At 49.4% G+C, this 20,885-nt stretch overlaps 4 protein-coding genes across 4 annotated transcripts; all 4 read left to right on the forward strand.

Moving 5' to 3' along the window:
• Nucleotides 1-1,054: 1,054 nt before the first annotated feature.
• LOC136177523 (salivary glue protein Sgs-3-like) lies at nt 1,055-3,093 on the forward strand (the record flags this gene model as incomplete). Its single annotated transcript, XM_065950947.1, has 3 exons — nt 1,055-1,941; nt 2,289-2,594; nt 3,015-3,093. Coding segments are annotated over 3 exons (1,272 nt in total), but the record flags the coding sequence as incomplete, so codon positions are not given.
• A 1,252-nt stretch (nt 3,094-4,345) lies between these two features.
• Nucleotides 4,346-6,183, forward strand: LOC136177524 (mucin-7-like). The gene is made up of 2 exons (XM_065950948.1): nt 4,346-5,116; nt 6,016-6,183. The coding sequence occupies exons 1-2, from the start codon at nt 4,346-4,348 to the stop codon at nt 6,181-6,183; spliced, it is 939 nt and encodes a 312-aa protein (XP_065807020.1).
• A 610-nt stretch (nt 6,184-6,793) lies between these two features.
• Nucleotides 6,794-8,392, forward strand: LOC136177525 (integumentary mucin C.1-like; the record flags this gene model as incomplete). Its single annotated transcript, XM_065950951.1, has 1 exon — nt 6,794-8,392. A coding segment is annotated over exon 1 (1,599 nt), but the record flags the coding sequence as incomplete, so codon positions are not given.
• Nucleotides 8,393-9,460: 1,068 nt separating this feature from the next.
• LOC136177526 (mucin-2-like) lies at nt 9,461-20,620 on the forward strand (the record flags this gene model as incomplete). Its single annotated transcript, XM_065950952.1, has 7 exons — nt 9,461-10,314; nt 10,885-11,467; nt 12,474-12,580; nt 13,929-14,847; nt 17,361-17,416; nt 17,502-18,604; nt 19,659-20,620. Coding segments are annotated over exons 1-7 (4,584 nt in total), but the record flags the coding sequence as incomplete, so codon positions are not given.
• Between the last annotated feature and the right edge of the window lie 265 nt (nt 20,621-20,885).

The following is a 20,885-nucleotide window of genomic DNA, read 5'->3' on the forward strand; positions in this document are numbered from 1 at the left end:
TCTAACAACAACAACAGCCGCTCCAACAACAACCACTGCAGCTCCTACAACAACTACAGCTGCACCAACAACAACCAATACAGCTCCAACAACCACCACTCTAGCTCCAACAACAACTACAGCCGCTCCAACAACAACTACAGCTGCTCCATCAACAATAGCTGCTCCTACAACAACGTCAGTAGTTCCAACAACAACCACAGCCACTCCAACAACGACGACAGCTGCTCCAACAACCACAGCTGCTCCAACAACCACGACAGCTGCTCCAACAACAACCACAGCTTCTCAAACAACTACCACAGCTGCTCCAACAACAACCACAGCTGCTCCTACAACCACGACAGCTGCTCCAACAACAACCACAGCTGCTCCTACAACCACGACAGCTGCTCCAACAACAACCACAGCTTCTCAAACAACTACCACAGCAGCTCTAACAACAACCACAGCCGCTCCAACAACAACCACAGCTGCTCCAACAACAACAGCTGCTCCTACAACCACGTCAGAAGCTCCAACAACAACCACTGCAGCTCCAACAACAACTACAGCTGCACCAACAACAACCACTACAGCCCCAACAACCACCACTCTAGCTCCAACAACAACTACAGCTGCTCCAACAACAATAGCTGCTCCTACAACCAAGTCAGTAGTTCCAACAACAACCACAGCAACAACAACCACTGCAGCATCAACAACGACCACAGCTGCCCCAACAACAACAACAGTTGCTCAAACAACTACCACTGCAGCTGTGACAACAACAACCACTACAGCTCCAACAACCACCACTCTAGCTCCAACAACAACTACAGCCGCTCCAACAACAACTACAGCTGCTCCAACAACAATAGCTGCTCCTACAACAACCACAGCAACAACAACCACTGCAGCTTCAACAACGACCACAGCTGCCCCAACAACAACAACAGCTGCTCAAACAACTACCATTGCAGCTCTAACAACAACCACAGCCGCTCCGACAACAACCACAACTGCTCCAACAACAACAGCTGCTCCTACAACCACGTCAGAAGCTCCAACAACAACCACTGCAGCTCCTACAACAACTACAGCTGCACCAACAACAACCAATACAGCTCCAACAACCACCACTCTAGCTCCAACAACAACTACAGCCGCTCCAACAACAACTACAGCTGCTCCATCAACAATAGCTGCTCCTACAACAACGTCAGTAGTTCCAACAACAACCACAGCCACTCCAACAACGACGACAGCTGCTCCAACAACCACAGCTGCTCCTACAACCACGACAGCTGCTCCAACAACAACCACAGCTTCTCCAACAACAACCACAGCAACAACAACCACTGCAGCTCCAATAACAACCACTGCAGCTCCAACAACAACTACAGCTGCACAAACAACAACCACTACAGCTCCAACAACCACCACTCTAGCTCCAACAACAACCACAGCCGCTCCAACAACGACGACAGCTGCTCCAACAACCACAGCTGCTCCTACAACCACGACAGCTGATCCAACAACAACCACAGCAACAACAACCACTGCAGCTTCAACAACGACCACAGCTGCCCCAACAACAACAACAGCTGCTCAAACAACTACCACTGCAGATCTAACAACAACCACAGCTGCTCCAACAACAACCACAGCCACTATAACAACAACCACAGCTTCTCCAACAACAACCACAGCAACAATAACCACAACAGTAGCTCTAAAAACAACCACAGCTGCTCCCACAACCATAACAGCAGTTCCAACTACAACCATCCCGGCTCCAACAACTACCACAGCCGCTCCAACAATGACGACAGCTGCTCCAACAACCACAGCTGCTCCTACAACCACGACAGCAGCTCCAACAACAACCACAGCTTCTCCAACAACAACCACTGCAACAACAACCACTGCAGCTCCAACAACGACCACAGCTGCCCCAATAACAACAACAGCTGCTCAAACAACGACAACTGCAGCTCTCACAACAACCACAGCTGCTCCAACAACAACCAAAGCCACTAAAACAACAACCACAGCTGCTCCAATAACAACCACAGCTGTTAAAACAACAACAACAACAGCTGCTCCAACGACAACCACAGCTACACCAACAACAACCAAAGCTGCACCAACATCAACCACAGATGCATCAACAACAACCACAGCCGCCCCACAAATCATCACAGCTCCAACAACAACTACTGCAGCTCCAACAACAACCACAGCTATTCCAACAACCACCACTGCAGATCTAACAACAACTACAGCCGCTCCAACAACAACCACAGCCGCCCCAATGACCACCACTGCAGCTCCAACAACAACCACAGCTGCTCCAATAACAACCACAGCTACACCAACATCAATCACAGATGCATCAACAACAACCACAGCCCCTCCACCAACAATCACAGCTCCAAAAACAACTACTGCAGCTCCAACAACAACCACAGCCGCCCCAACAACCACCACTGCAGCTCCAACAACAACCACCCCAACAACCACCACTGCAGCTCCAACAACAACCACAGCTGCTCCTACAACCACGACAGCCGTTCCAACCACGACAGCCGTTCCAACAACGACGACAGCAGGTCAAACAACAACCACAGCTGCTCCAACTACAACCACATCTGCTCCAATAACATCCACTGCAGCTCCAACAACGACAACAGCTGCTCCAACAACCACAGCTACTCATACAACCACGACAGCAGCTCCAACAACAACAACAGCTTCTCCAACACCAACCATAGCTGCTCCAACAACCACAACTGCATTTCCAAAAACAAGCAAAGCTGCTCCAACAACAACCACTGCAGCTCCAACAACAAACACAGCTACTCCAACACCAACCACAGCTGCGACAATAAACACAGCCGCGCCAACAACAACCATAGCTGCACCAACAACCACCACTGCAGCTTCAACAACAACCATACCCGCTCCAACAACAACCACAGCTGCTCCAACAACAACCACAGCTGCTCCAACAACAACCACATCTGCTCCAGCAACAACCACAGCAACAACAACAACTACAGCCGCTACAACAACAACTACAACTGCTCCAACAACAATAGCTGCTCCTAAAACCACGTCAGAAGCTCCAACAACAACCACTGCAGCTCCAACAACAACTACAGCTGCACCAACAACAACCAAAGCTGCTCCAACAACCACCACTGCAGCTCCAACAACAACTACAGCCGCTACAACAACAACTACAGCCGCTACAACAACAACTACAACTGCTCCAACAACAATAGCTGCTCCTAAAACCACGTCAGAAGCTCCAACAACAACGACAGCTGCTCCAACAACAACCACAGCTGCTCCAACAATGACGACAGCTGCTCCAACAACCACAGCTGCTCCTACAACCACGACAGCAGCTCCAACAACAACCACAGCTTCTCCAACAACAACCACTGCAACAACAACCACTGCAGCTCCAACAACGACCACAGCTGCCCCAATAACAACAACAGCTGCTCAAACAACGACAACTGCAGCTCTCACAACAACCACAGCTGCTCCAACAACAACCAAAGCCACGAAAACAACAACCACAGCTGCTCCAATAACAACCACAGCTGTTAAAACAACAACAACAACAGCTGCTCCAACAACAACCATAGCTACACCAACAACAACCAAAGCTGCACCAACATCAACCACAGATGCATCAACAACAACCACAGCCGCCCCACAAATCATCACAGCTCCAACAACAACTACTGCAGCTCCAACAACAACCACAGCTATTCCAACAACCACCACTGCAGATCTAACAACAACTACAGCCGCTCCAACAACAACCACAGCCGCCCCAATGACCACCACTGCAGCTCCAACAACAACCACAGCTGCTCCAATAACAACCACAGCTACACCAACATCAATCACAGATGCATCAACAACAACCACAGCCCCTCCACCAACAATCACAGCTCCAAAAACAACTACTGCAGCTCCAACAACAACCACAGCCGCCCCAACAACCACCACTGCAGCTCCAACAACAACCACCCCAACAACAACCACAGCTGCTCCTACAACTACAACAGCCGTTCCAACCACGACAGCCGTTCCAACAACGACGACAGCGGGTCAAACAACAACCACAGCTGCTCCAACTACAACCATAGCTACACCAACAACAACCAAAGCTGCACCAACATCAACCACAGATGCATCAACAACAACCACAGCCGCCCCACAAATCATCACAGCTCCAACAACAACTACTGCAGCTCCAACAACAACCACAGCTATTCCAACAACCACCACTGCAGATCTAACAACAACTACAGCCGCTCCAACAACAACCACAGCCGCCCCAATGACCACCACTGCAGCTCCAACAACAACCACAGCTGCTCCAATAACAACCACAGCTACACCAACATCAATCACAGATGCATCAACAACAACCACAGCCCCTCCACCAACAATCACAGCTCCAAAAACAACTACTGCAGCTCCAACAACAACCACAGCCGCCCCAACAACCACCACTGCAGCTCCAACAACAACCACCCCAACAACCACCACTGCAGCTCCAACAACAACCACAGCTGCTCCTACAACCACAACAGCCGTTCCAACCACGACAGCCGTTCCAACAACGACGACAGCAGGTCAAACAACAACCACAGCTGCTCCAACTACAACCACATCTGCTCCAATAACATCCACTGCAGCTCCAACAACGACAACAGCTGCACCAACAACCACAGCTACTCATACAACCACGACAGCAGCTCCAACAACAACAACAGCTTCTCCAACACCAACCATAGCTGCTCCAACAACCACAACTGCATTTCCAAAAACAAGCAAAGCTGCTCCAACAACAACCACTGCAGCTCCAACAACAAACACAGCTACTCCAACACCAACCACAGCTGCGACAATAAACACAGCCGCGCCAACAACAACCATAGCTGCACCAACAACCACCACTGCAGCTTCAACAACAACCATACCCGCTCCAACAACAACCACAACCGCTCCAACAACAACATCTGCTGCACCAACAACAACCACAGCTGCTCCAACAACAACCACAGCTGCTCCAACAACAACCACAACTGCTCCAACAACAACCACAGCAACAACAACCATAGCTGCTCCAACAACAACCACAGCTGTTCCAACAAGAAAAACTGCTGGTCCAACAACAGCAACAACAACCATAGCTGCACCAACAACAACCACAGCAACAACAACTACAGCTGCACCAACAACAACCACAGCTGTTCCATCTACAACCACAGCTGCTCCAACAACCACAGCTGCTCCTACAACTATGACAGCAACTCCAACAACAACAAAAACCACAACAGCTCCAACACCAACCATAGCTGCTCAAACAACAACCATAGCTGCTCAAACAACAACCACAGCTGCTCCAAAAACAACAACAGCAGCTCAAACAACAACCACAGCCACTCCAACAACAACCACAGCTGCTCCAACACCAACCACTGCAGCTCATACAATGTCGACGACAGCTCAAACAGTAACCACTGCTGCTCAAACAAGGATTGCAATTCCAACAACCACAGCCGCTCCAATCTCAACCATAGCTGCTCCAACAACCACACCAGCCCCACAAACCACCACAGCAGCTCCAACAACAACAACTGCAGCACAAACAACAGCAACAGCTGTTCCAACCACATCCACAATTGATCCAAAAACCAAAGCTGCTCCAACAACCACAACTGCTCCAACTACCACCACTGCAGCTCCAACAACGACCACAGCTGCTCCAACAACATCCACAGCTGCATCAACAGCAACCACAGCCGCCTCAACAACAACCACAATGGCTCAAACAACAACCACAGCTGCTCCTACAACCACAGCTGCTCCAAAAACAACAACAGCAGCTCAAACAACAACCACAGCCACTCCAACAACAACCACAGCTGCTCCAACACCAACCACTGCAGCTCATACAATGTCGACGACAGCTCAAACAGTAACCACTGCTGCTCAAACAAGGATTGCAATTCCAACAACCACAGCCGCTCCAATCTCAACCACAGCTGCTCCAACAACCACATCTTCTCCAACAACCACACCAGCCCCACAAACCACCACAGCAGCTCCAACAACAACAACTGCAGCTCAAACAACAACAACAGCTGTTCCAACCACATCCACAATTGATCCAAAAACCACAGCTGCTCCAACAACCACAGCAGCTCCTACAGCCACAACAACATCTCCAACACAAACCACAGCTGCTCCAACAACAACCACAGCTGTTCCAACAACCACCACTGCAGCTCCAACAACAACAACAGCTCCTCCAATAACAACCACAGCTGCTCAAACAACAACCACAACTGCTCCAACAACAACCACAGCAACAACAACCACAGCTGCTCCAACAATGACAACTGCATCAACAACCACAACTCCAACAACAACTACAGCCACAGCTGCTCCAACAACCACCACTGCAGCTCCAACCACAGCTGCTCCAACTCCCACCAATGCAGCTCCAACAACGACCACAGCTGCTCCAATAACATCCACAGCTGCACCAATAACCACCACTGCAGCTCCAACAACGACCACAGCTTCTCCAACAACAACCACAGCTGCACAAACAAAAACCACAGCAGCTCCAACAACAATCACAGCTGCTCTTACAACAACAACAACATTAGCTCAAACAACCACCACAGATACAGCAAGTGCTCTAAGACCAACAATAGCAGCTCCAACAACAAGAACAGCAGCAGCTCCAACAACGACCAAAAGTGCTCCAACAATGACCTCAAGTACTCCAACAACAACCACATCTGCTATAACAATCACAGCTCCTCCCACAACAACGACAGCAACAACAGCGACAGCTGCTCCAACAACCACCACTGAAGCTCCAACAACAAGCACAGCTTCTACAACAACAACCACAGCAACAACAACCACAGCTGCTCCAAAAACCACCACTAAAGCTCCAACAACAACCACAGCAACAACAACCACAACAGCAGCTCTAACAACAACAGCAGCAGCTCCAACAACGACCACAAGTGCTCCAACAACAACCACAGCATCTCCAACAACAACCATAGCCTCTCCAACAATAACGGCAGGAGCTCCAACAACAACAGCAGGTCAAAAAACCTCCATAGATGATCCAAAAACAGCATCTCCAACAACAACCACAGCCACTACAACAACAACAGCAGCAGCTCCAACAACAACCACAGCAGCTTCAACACCAACGACAGCTGCTCCAACAACCACTGCAACAACAACCAGAACAGCAGGTCTAACAACAACAGCAGCAGCTCCAACAACGACCACAAGTGCTCCAACAACAACAACAGCATCTCCAACAACAACCATAGCCTCTCCAACAACAAGAGCAGGAGCTCCAACAACAACAGCAGGTCAAAAAACCTCCATAGATGATCCAACAACAGCATCTCCAACAACAACCACAGCCACTACAACAACAACAGCAGCAGCTCCAACAACAACCACAGCTGCTCCCACAACAACTACAGCAACAACAGCCACAGCTGCTCCAACAACAACCACAGCAACAACAACCACAACCACAACAGCAGCTCTAACAACAACCACAGCTGCTCCCACAACCATAACAGCAGTTCCAACAACAACCATCCCGGCTCCAACAACAACCAAAGCCGCTCCAACAACCACAGCCGCTCAAACAACAACCACAGCTGCTCCAACAACAACAGCTGCTCCTACAACCACGTCAGAAGCTCCAAAAACAACCACTGCAGCTCCAACAACCATTACAGCTCCAACAACCACCACTCTAGCTCCAACAACAACTACAGCCGCTCCAACAACAACTACAGCTGCTCCAACAACAATCGCTGCTCCTACAACCACGTCAGTAGTTCCAACAACAACCACAGCCGCTCCAACAACGACGACAGCTGCTCCAACAACCACAGCTGCTCCTACAACCACCACAGCAGCTCCAACAACAACCACAGCTTCTCCAACAACAACCACAGCTGCTCAAACAACTACCACTGCAGCTCGAACAACAACCACAGCTACTCCAACAGCAACCACAGCCAATAAAACAACGACCACAGCTTCTCCAACAACAACCACAACAGCAGCTCCAACAACTACCAAAGCCGCTCCAACAACCACAGCCGCTCCAACAACAACCATAGCTGCTCCAACAACAACAGCTGCTCCTACAACCACGTCAGAAGCTCCAACAACAACCACTGCAGCTCCAACAACAACTACAGCTGCATCAACAACAACCAAAGCTGCTCCAACAACCATCACTGCAGCTCCAACAACCACCACTCTAGCTCCAACAACAACTACAGCCGCTCCAACAACAACTACAGCTGCTCCAACAACAACCACAGCAACAACAACCACTGCAGCTCCAACAACGACCACAGCTGCCCCAACAACAACAACAGCTGCTCAAACAACTACCACTGCAGCTCTAACAACAACCACAGCTGCTCCAACAACAACCACAGCCACTAAAACAACAACCACAGCTGCTCCAATAACAACCACAGCCGCTAAAACAACAACCACAGCTGCTCGAACAACAACCACAGCTACAGCAACAACAACCAAAGCTGCACCAACATCAACCACAGATGCATCAACAACAACCACAGCCGCCACACAAATCATCCCTGCTCCAACAACAACTACTGCAGCTCCAACAACAACCACAGCTATTCCAACAACCACCACTGCAGCTCTAACAACAACTACAGCCGCTCCAACAACAACCACAGCTACACTAACATCAATCACAGATGCATCAACAACAACCACAGCCCCCCCACCAACAATCACAGCTCCAACAACAACTACTGCAGCTCCAACAACAACCACAGCCGCCCCAACAATCACCACTGCAGCTCCAACAACAACCACAGCTGCTCCAACAACAACGACAGCTACACTAACATCAATCACAGATGCATCAACAACAACCACAGCCCCCCCACCAACAATCACAGCTCCAACAACAACTACTGAAGCTCCAACAACAACCACAGCCGCCCCAACAATCACCACTGCAGCTCCAACAACAACCACAGCTGCTCCAACAACAACCACAGCTATTCCAACAACCACCACTGCAGCTCTAACAACAACCACAGCTGCTACAACAACCACAGCTGCTCCTACAACCACGACAGCCGTTCCAACAATGACGACAGCAGGTCAAACAACAACCACAGCTGCTCCAACTACAACCACAACTGCTCCAACAACCACAGCTGCTCCTTCAGGTATAACAACAGCTCCAACAGGAACAACCACAGCAGCCTCACAAACCACCACAGCAGCTCCAACAACCACAGCAGTTCCTACAGCCACAACAGCAGCTAAATCAACAACCACAGCTGCTCCAACAAAAACCACATCAGCTCAAATAACATCCACTGCAGCTCCAACAATGACGACAGCTGCTCCAACAACAACAACAGCTGCTCCTACAACCACAACAGCAGCTCCAACAACGACAACATCATCTCCAACACCAACCACAGCTGCTACAACAACAACCACAGCATCTAAATCAACAACCACAGTTGTTCTAACAACCACAGCCGCTCCAACAACGACGACAGCTGCTCAAACAACCACCACTGTAGGTCTAACAACAACAACAGCTGCTCCTACAACCACGACAGCCCTTCCAACAACGACGACAGCAGGTCAAACAACAACCACAGCTTCTCCAACTATAACCACAGCTACAACAGGAACAACTACAGTAGCCTCCCAAACCACCACAGCAGCTCCAACAACCATAGCAGCTCCTACAGCCACAGCTGCTCAAACAACAAACACAGCTGCTCCAACAACAACCACAGCTGCTCCAACAATAACGACAGCTGCTCCAACAATAAACACAGCTGCTCAAACACCAACCACATCTTCTCCAACAACCACACCAGCCCCACAAACCACCACAGCAGCTCCAACAACAACAACTGCAGCTCAAACAACAACAACAGCTGTTCCAACCACATCCACAATTGATCCAAAAACAACAGCAGCTCCTACAGCCACAACAACATCTCCAACACAAACCACAGCTGCTCCAACAACAACCACAGCAACTCCTACAACAACCACAGCAGCTAAAACAACAAGCACATCTGCTCCAATAACATCCACTGCAGCTCCAACAATGACGACAGCTGCTCCAACAACAACAGCTGCTCCTACAACCACGACAGCAGCTCCAACAGCGACAACATCATCTCCAACACCAACCACAGCTGCTCCAACAACAACCACAGCATCTAAATCAACAACCACAGCTGCTCCAATGACATGCACTGCAGCTCCAACAACGACAACAGCTGCTCCAACAACCACAGCTACTCCTACAACCACGACAGCAGCTCCAACAACAACAACAGCTTCTCCAACACCAACCATAGCTGCTCCAACAACCACAACTGCATTTCCAAAAACAAGCAAAGCTGCTCCAGCAACAACCACTGCAGCTCCAACAACAAAAAGTTCATTTCCAACAACAACAACAGCTTCTCCAACACCAACCATCGCTGCTCCAACAACAACCACTGCAGCTCCAACAACAAAAAGTTCATTTCCAACAACAACCACAGCTGCTCCAACAACAAACACAGCTACTCCAACACCAACCACAGCTGTGACAATAAACACAGCTGCTCCAACAACAACCACAGCCGCGCCAACAACAACCATAGCTGCACCAACAACCACCACTGCAGCTTCAACAACAACCATAGTCGCTCCAACAACAACCACAGCTGCTCCAACATCCACAGCTGATCCTACAACCTTGACAGCAGCTCCAACAACAACCACAGCAACAACAGCCACAGCTGCTCCAACCACAGCTGCTCCAACTGCCACCACTGCAGCTCCAACAACGACCACAGCTGCTCCAACAACATCCACAGCTGCATCAACAACAACCACAATTGCTCAAACAACCACCACTGAAGCTCTAACAACAACCACAGCTGATACAACAACCACAGCCACTCCAACAACAACCACAGCCGCTCGAACAACGACCACAGCCACTCCAACAACAACCGCTCCAACAACAACCACTGCAGCTCCAATAACAACCACAGCTGCTACAACAACCACTGCAGCTGCAACAACCACTGCTGCTCCAACAACCACCACTGCAGCTCCAACAACGACCACAGCTTCTCCAACAACAACCACAGCTGCACAAACAACAACCACAGCTGTTACAACAACCACTGCAGCTCCAAGAACAACCACAGCTGCACCAACAACAACCACAGCTGACACAACAACCACAGCCAGTCCAACACCAACAACTGCAACTCAAACAACAACCACAGCTGTTCCAAATACATCCACAGCGGCTCCAACAACCACAGCTACTCCTACGACCACGACAACAGCTCCTAAAACGACGACACAAGCTCCAACTACAACCACAGCCACTCCAACAACAACCACAGCTGCTCCAACACCAACCACTGCAGCTCATACAATGTCGACAACAGCTCAAACAACAACCACAACCACTACAACAACAACCACAGCTGCTCCAATAATAACCACTGCTGCTCGAACAAGGACTGCAATTCCAACAACCACAGCCGCTCCAATCTCAACCACAGCTGCTCCAACAACCACATCTTCTCCAACAACCACACCAGCTTCACAAACCACCACAGCAGCTGCAACAACAACAACTGCAGCTCAAACAACAACAACAGCTGTTCCAACCTCATCCACAATTGATCCAACAACCACAGCAGCTCCTACAGCCAGAACAACATCTCCAACAACAACCACAGCTGCTCCAACAACAACCACAGTAGCTCCTACAACAATCACAGCAGCTAAAACAACAAGCACATCTGCTCAAATAACATCCACTGCAGCTCCAACAATGACGACAGCTGCTCCAACAACCACAGCTGCTCCTACAACCACGACAGCAGCTCCAACAACGACAACATCATCTCCAACACTATCCACAGCTGCTCCAACATCAACCACAGCATCTAAATCAACAACCACAGCTGCTCCAATGACATCCACTGCAGCTCCAACAACGACAACATCATCTCCAACACCAACCACAGCTGCACCAACAACAACCACAGCTGTTCCATCTACAACCACAGCTGCTCCAACAACCACAGCTGCTCCTACAACTATGACAGCAACTCCAACAACAACAACAACCACAACAGCTCCAACACCAACAATAGCTGCTCAAACAACAACCACAGCTGCTCAAACAACAACCACAGCTGCTCCAAAAACAACAACAGCAGCTCAAACAACAACCACAGCTGCTCCAACACCAACCACTGCAGCTCATACAATGTCGACGACAGCTCAAACAATAACCACTGCTACTCGAACAAGGACTGCAATTCCAACAACCACAGCCGCTCCAATCTCAACCACAGCTGCTCCAACAACCACATCTTCTCCAACAACCACACCAGCCCCACAAACCAGCACAGCAGCTGCAACAACAACAACTGCTGCAGCTCAAACAACAACAACAGCTGTTGTGACCACATCCACAATTGATCCAAAAACCACAGCTGCTCCAACAACCACAGCAGCTGCTACAGCCACAACAACATCTCCAACACAAACCACAGCTGCTCCAACAACAACCACAGCAGCTCCTACAACAATCACAGCAGCTAAAACAACAACCACATCTGCTCCAATAACATCCACTGCAGCTCCAACAATGACGACAGCTGCTCCAACAACCACAGCTGCTCCTACAACCACGACAGCAGCTCCAACAACAACAACAGCTTCTCCAACACCAACCACAGCTGCTCCAACAACCACAACTGCATTTCCAAAAACAAGCAAAGCTGCTCCAACAACAACCACAGCTGCTCAAACAACAAACACAGCTACTCCAACACCAACCACGGCTGCGACAATAAACACAGCTGCTCCAACAACAACCACAGCCGCGCCACCAACAACCATAGCTGCACCAACAACCACCACTGCAGCTTCAACAACAACCATAGCCGCTCCACCAACAACCACAGCTCCAACAATAACTAAAGCAACAACAGCCACAGCTGCTCCAACAACCACCACTGCAGCTCCAACCACAGCTGCTCCAACTACCACCACTGCAGCTCCAACAACGACCACAGCTGCTCCAACAACATCCACAGCTGCATCATCAACAACCACAGCCGCCCCAACAACAACCACAATTACTCAAACAACCACCACTGCAGCTCTAACAACAACCACAGCTTATGCAACAATCACAGCCACTCCAACAACAACCACAGCCACTCAAACAACGACCACAGCCACTCCAACAACAACCACAACCGCTCCAACAATAACTTCTGCTGCACCAACAACCACCACTGCATCTCCAACAATGACCACAGCTTCTCCAACAACAACCACAGCTGCTACAACAACAACAACAACTGCAGCTACAACAACCACTGCTGCTCCAACAACAACCACTGCAGCTCCAATAACAACCACAGCTGCACCAACAACAACCACAGCTTACACAACAACCACAGCCAGTTTAACAACAACCACAGCCGCTCTAACAATGACCAGAGCCGCTCCAACAACAAACACAACCGCTGCAACAACAACTTCTGCTGCACCAACAACAACCACAGCTGCTCCAAAAACCACCACTGCATCTCCAACAACAACAGCTCCTCCAATAACAACCACAACTCCAACAACAACTACATCTGCTCCAACAACAACCACAGCTCCAACAACAACTACAGCAACAACAGCCACAGCTGCTCCAACAACCACCACTGCAGCTCCAACCACAGCTGCTCCAACTACCACCACTGCAGCTCCAACAACGACCACAGCTGCTTCAACAACATCCACAGCTGCTCAAACAACAAACACAGCGGCTCCAACAAAGACAACAACAACCACAGGAGCTCCAGCAACAACCATTGCTGCTCCAACAACGAAGACAGCAGCGCCAAAAACAACCAAAGCTGCTCCAACTTCAACCACAGCTGCTCCTACAACTATGACAGCAGCAACAACAACAACAACCACAGCTGCTCCAACACCAACGACAGCTGCTCCAACACCCACAGCTCATCCAACAACAACAGCTGCTCCTTTAACCACGACAGCTGCTCCAACACAAACCACTGCAGCTCTAACAACGACGACAGCAGATCAAACAACAACCACAGCTGTTCCAACACCAACCACAGCTGCTCCAACAACCAGAACAGCCCCACAAACCACCACAGCTGCTCCAACACCAACCACTGCAGTTCCAACAACGACGACAGCAACTCCAACAACAACCACACCGACTCCAAAAGCAGCCACAGCTGTTCCAACAACAACCACTGCAGCTCCAACAACAATCACTGCAGCTCCAACAACAACTACAACTGCTGCAAAAATCACAGCTTCTCACACAACAACAACAGCAGCTCCAACAACACCCACACCGACTCCAACAACAGCCACTCCAACAACAACCACAGCTGCTCCAAGACCAACCACTGCAGCTCCAAAGACGACAGTAGCTCAAACTACAACAAAAGCTGCTCCAACACCAAACATAGCTGCTCCAATAACCAGAACAGTAGCTCCTACAACCACAGCAGCTGCTACAACAACAGCAGCTCCAACAACAACAACAGCAATTCACACAACATCCACAGCTTCTCCCACAACTGCCACTGCAGCTCCAACAGCCACCACAGCTGTTCTAACAAAAACTCCAGCCGCTCCAACAACCACGGCTGCTCCAACACCAACCACTGCAGCTCATACAACGTCAAACACAGCTGCTCCCACAACCACAGCTGCTCCCACAACCACTACAGCAGCTCCAACAACAACAACAACCACAACAGCTCCAACACCAATTATAGCTGCTCAAACAACAACCACAGTTGCTCCAACACCAACAACTTCAGCTCAAACAACAACCACAGCTGTTCCATCTTCAACCACAGCTGCTCCAACAACCACAGTTGTTCCAACAACAACAGCTGTTCCTACAACCACGACAACAGCTCCAACAACGACGACAGAAGCTCCAACTACAACCACAGCTACTCCAACAACCACAGCTGCTCCTACAACTCTGACAGCAGCTACAACAACCACAGTTACCCCACAAACCACCACAAAAGTTCCAACAAGTACCATTCGGGCTCCAACATCATCCACAGCCGCTCCAACAACAATTACAGCAGCTCCAACAACAACAACACCGACTCCAACAACAACCACAGCTGCTCCAAAAACAACAACAGCAGCTCAAACAACAAACACAGCCACTCCAACAACAACCACAGCTGCTCCAACACCAACCACTGCAGCTCATACAATGTCGACAACAGCTCAAACAATAACCACTGCTGCTCGAACAAGGACTGCAATTCCAACAACCACATCCTTTCCAATCTCAACCACAGCTGCTCCAACAACCACATCTTCTCCAACAACCACACCGGCCCCACAAACCACCACAGCAGCTCCAACAACAACAACTGCAGCTCAAACAACAACAACAGCTGTTCCAACAACATCCACAATTGATCCAAAAACCACATTTGCTCCAACAACAACCACAGTAGCTCCGACAGCCACAACAACATCTCCAACACCAACCACAGCTGCACCAACAACAACCACAGCTGTTCCATCTACAACCACAGCTGCTCCAACAACCACAGCTGCTCCAACAACGACAACATCATCTTCAACACCAACCACAGCTGCACCAACAACAACCACAGCTGTTCCATCTACTACCACAGCTGCTCCTACAACTATGACAGCAATTCCAACAACAACAACAACCACCACAACAGCTCCAACACCAACAACAGCTGCTCAAACAACAACCACAGCTGCTCCAAAAACAACAACAGCAGCTCAAACAACAACCACAGCCACTCCAACAACAACCACAGCTGCTCCAACAATAACCACTGCAACTCCAACAACAAAAACTTTGATTCCAAAAACAGCCACAGCTGCTCCAACAAAAAACACAGCTACTTCAACAACAACCACAACAGCTCCAACACCAATCATAGCTGCTCAAACAACAACCACAGCTGCTCAAAAAACAACCACAGCTGCTCCAAAAACAACAACAGCAGCTCGAACAACAACAACAGCCAATCTAACAATAATCACTGCAGCTCATACAATGTCGACGACAGCTCAAACAATAACCACTGCTGCTCGAACAAGGACTGCAATTCCAACAACCATAGCCGCAACAATCTCAACCACAGCTGCTCCAACAAACACAACTTCTCCAACAACCACACCAGCCCCACAAACCACCACAGCAGCTCCAACAACAACAACTGCAGCTCAAACAACAACAACAGCTGTTCCAACCACAACCACAATTGATCCAAAAACCACAGCTGCTCCAACAACCACAGCAGCTCCTACAGCCACAACAACATCTCCAACACAAACAACAGCTGCTCCAACAACAACCACAGTAGGTCCTACAACAACCACAGCAGCTAAAACAACAAACACATCTGCTCCATTAACATCCACTGCAGCTCCAACAATGACGACAGCTGCTCCAACAACCTCAGCTGCTCTTACAACCACGACAGCAGCTCCAACAACGACAACATCATCTCCAACACCAACCACAGCTGCTCCAACAACAACCACAGCATCTAAATCAACAACCACAGCTGTACTAATGACATCCACTGCAGCTCCAACAACGACAACAACTGCTCCAACAACCACAGCTACTCCTACAACCACAACAGCAGCTCCAACAACAACAACAGCTTCTCCAACACCAACCACTGCAGCTCCAACAAAAGAAAGTTCATTTCCAACAACAACCACAGCTGCTCCCACAACAACCACAGCAACAACAGCCACAGCTGCTCCAACAACCACCACTGAAGCTCCAACAACAACCACAGCTTCTACAACAACAAACACAGCAACAACAACCACAGCTGCTCCAACAACCACCACTGAAGCTCCAACAACAACCACAACAGCAGCTCTAACAACAACCACAGCAGCTCCAACAACAACAGCAGCAGCTCCAACAACGACCACAAGTGCTCCAACAACAACCATAACATCTCCAACAACAACCATAGCCTCTCCAACAATAACAGCAGGAGCTCCAACAACAACAGCAGGTCAAAAAACCTCCACAGATGATCCAACAACAGCCTCTCCAACAACAACCACAGCCACTACAACGACAACCATGTCCTCTCTAACAAGAACAGCAGCAGCTCCAGCAACAATCACAACTGCTCCCACAACAACTACAGCAACAACAACCACCACTGAAGCTCCAACAACAACCACAGCAACAACAACCACAACAGTAGCTCTAACAACAACCACAGCTGCTCCCACAACCATAACAGCAGTTCCAACAACAACCATCCCGGCTCCAACAACAACCACAGCCGCTCTAACAACCACAGCCGCTCCAACAACAACCACAGCTGCTCCAACAACAACAGCTGCTCCTACAGCCACGTCAGAAGCTCCAACAACAACCACTGCAGCTCCAACGACAACTACAGCTGCACCAACAACAACCAAAGCTGCTCCAACAACCATAACAACAGTTCCAAAAACGACCACAGCAGCTCCAACAACGACCACAGCTGCTCCAACAAAGACGACAGCTGCTCCAAAAACAAACACAGCATTTCCAACAACAACCACAGCAGCTCCAACAACCACCACAGCTGCTCCCACAACCACATCTGCTTCTACAACCACTACAGTAGCTCCAACAACAACCACAACAGCTCCAACACCAACAACTGCAACTCAAACAACCACAGCTGTTCCAAATACATCCACAGCGGCTCCAACAACCACAGCTGCTCCTACAACTATGACAGCAACTCCAACAACAACAACAATCACAACAGCTCCAACACGAACCATAGCTGCTCAAACAACAACCACAGCTGCTCCAACAACAACAGCTGTTCCTACGACCACGAGAACAGCTCCAAAAACGACGACACAAGCTTTAACTACAACCAAAGCTGCTCCAACAACCACAGCTGCTCGTACAACTCTGACAGCAGCTACAACAAACACAGTAGCCCCACAAACCACCACAAAGGTTCCAACAAGCACCATTTCGGCTCCAACATCATCCACAGCAGCTCCAACAACAACCACATCCACTCCAACAACAACCACATCCACTCCAACAACAACCAGAGCTGCTCCAACACCAACCACTGCAGCTCATACAATGTCGACGACAGCTCAAACATTAACCACTGCTGCTCGAACAAGGACTGCAATTCCAACAACCACAGCCGTTCCAATCTCAACCACAGCTGCTCCAACAACCACATCTTCTCCAACAACTACACCAGCCCCACAAACCACCACAGCAGCTCCAACAACAACAACTGCATCTCAAACAACAACCACATCTGCTCCAATAACATCCACTGCAGCTCCAACAATGGCGACAGCAGCTCCAACAACGTCAACATCATCTACAACACCAACCACAGCTGCTCCAACATCAACCACAGCATCTAAATCAACAACCACAGCTGCTCCAATGACATCCACTGCAGCTCCAACAACGATAACATCATCTCCAACACCAACCACAGCTGCACCAACAACAACCACAGCTGTTCCATCTACAACCACAGCTGCTCGAACAACCACAGCTGCTCCTACAACTATGACAGCAACTCCAACAACAACAACAACCACAACAGCTCCAACAGCCAAAACAACATCTCCAACAACAACCACAGCTGCTCCAACAACAACCACAGTAGCTCCTACAACAACCGCAGCAGCTAAAACAACAACCACATCTGCTCCAGTAACATCCACTGCAGCTCCAACAATGACGACAGCTGCTCCAACAACCACAGCTGCTCCTACAACCACGACAGCAGCTCCAACAACGACAACATCATCTCCAACACCAACCACAGCTGCTCCAACATCAACCACAGCATCTAAATCAACAACCACAGCTGCTCCAATGACATCCACTGCAGCTCCAACAACGACAACATCATCTCCAACACCAACCACAGCTGCACCAACAACAACCACAGCTGTTCCATCTACAACCACAGCTGCTCCAACAACCACAGCTGCTTCTACAACTATGACAGCAACTCCAACAACAACAACAACCACAACAGCTCCAACACCAACAATAGCTGCTCAAACAACAACCACAGCTGCTCAAACAACAACCACAGCTGCTCCAAAAACAACAACAGTAGCTCAAACAAAAACCACAGCCACTCTAACAACAACCACAGCAGCTCCTACAGCCACAACAACATCTCCAACAACAACCACAGCTGCTCCTACAACAACCACAGCAGCTAAAACAACAACCACATCTGCTCCAATAACATCCACTGCAGCTCCAACATTGACGACAGCAGCTCCAACAACGACAACATCATCTCCAACACCAACCACAGCTGCTCCAACATCAACCACAGCATCTAAATCAACAACCACAGCTGCTCCAATGACATCCACTGCAGCTCCAACAACGACAACATCATCTCCAACACCAACCACAGCTGTTCCATCTACAACCACAGCTGCTCCAACAACCACAGCTACTCATACAACCACGAAAGTAACTCCAACAACAACAACAGCTTCTCCAACACCAACCATAGCTGCTCCAACTACCACAACTGCATTTCCAAAAACAAACACAGCTGCTCCAACACCAACCACAGCTGCGACAATAAACACAGCTGCTCCAACAACAACCACAGCCGCGCCAACAACAACCATAGCTACACCAACAACCACCACTGCAGCTTCAAAAACAACCATACCCACTCCAACAACAACCACAACCGCTCCAACAACGACATCTGCTGCACCAACAACAACCACAGCTGCTCCAACAACAACCACAGCTGCTCCAACAACAACCACAACTGCTCCAACAACAACCACAGCAACAACAACCATAGCTGCACCAACAACCACCACTGCAGCTCCAACCACAGCTGCTCCAACTACCACCACTGCAGCTCCAACAACGACCACAGCTGCTCCAACAACATCCACAGCTGCATCAACAACAACCATAGCCGCTCCAACAACAACCACAGCTCCAACAACAACTACAGCAACAACGACCACAGCCGCCCCAACAACAACCACAATTGCTCAAACAACCACAACTGCAGCTCTAACAACAACCACAGCTTATACAACAATCACAGCCACTCCAACAACAACCACAGCCACTCTAACAACGACCACAGCCACTCCAACAACAACCACAACTGCTCCAACAACAACTTCTGCTGCACCAACAACCACCACTGCATCTCCAACAATGACCACAGCTTCTCCAACAACAACCACAGCTGCTACAACAACAACTGCAGCTCCAACAACCACTGCTGCTCCAACAACAACCACTGCAGCTCCAATAACAACCACAGCTGCACCAACAACAACCACAGCTGCACCAACAACAACCACAGCTTACACAACAACCACAGCTGCTCCAACAACAACCACAGCCACTGAAACAACAACCACAGCTGCTCCAATAACAACCACAGCCGCTAAAACAACAACCACAGCTGCTCCAACAAACACAGCTGCTCCAACTACAACCACAGCTGCTCCAACAACCACAGCTGCTCCTTCAAGTATAAAAACAGCTCCAACAGGAACAACCACAACAGCCTCACAAACCACCACAGCAGCTCCAACAACCACAGCAGCTCCTACAGTCACAACAGCAGCTAAATCAACAACCACAGCTCCTCAAACAACAAACACAGCTGCTACAACAA

This window comes from Labrus bergylta, chromosome 22 (assembly GCF_963930695.1).
Source record: "Labrus bergylta chromosome 22, fLabBer1.1, whole genome shotgun sequence".
Lineage (NCBI taxonomy): Eukaryota > Metazoa > Chordata > Actinopteri > Labriformes > Labridae > Labrus > Labrus bergylta.

Bases quoted from the DNA above. Each gene is read 5' to 3' on its own strand.
- LOC136177524 (XM_065950948.1), top strand. From the start codon at position 4,346: ATGACCACCACTGCAGCTCCAACAACAACCACAGCTGCTCCAATAACA. The intron at 5,117-6,015 runs GCAACAACAACC...TGCTCAAACAAG, and splicing joins CTGCTCCAACAACAACCACA to GATTGCAATTCCAACAACCA.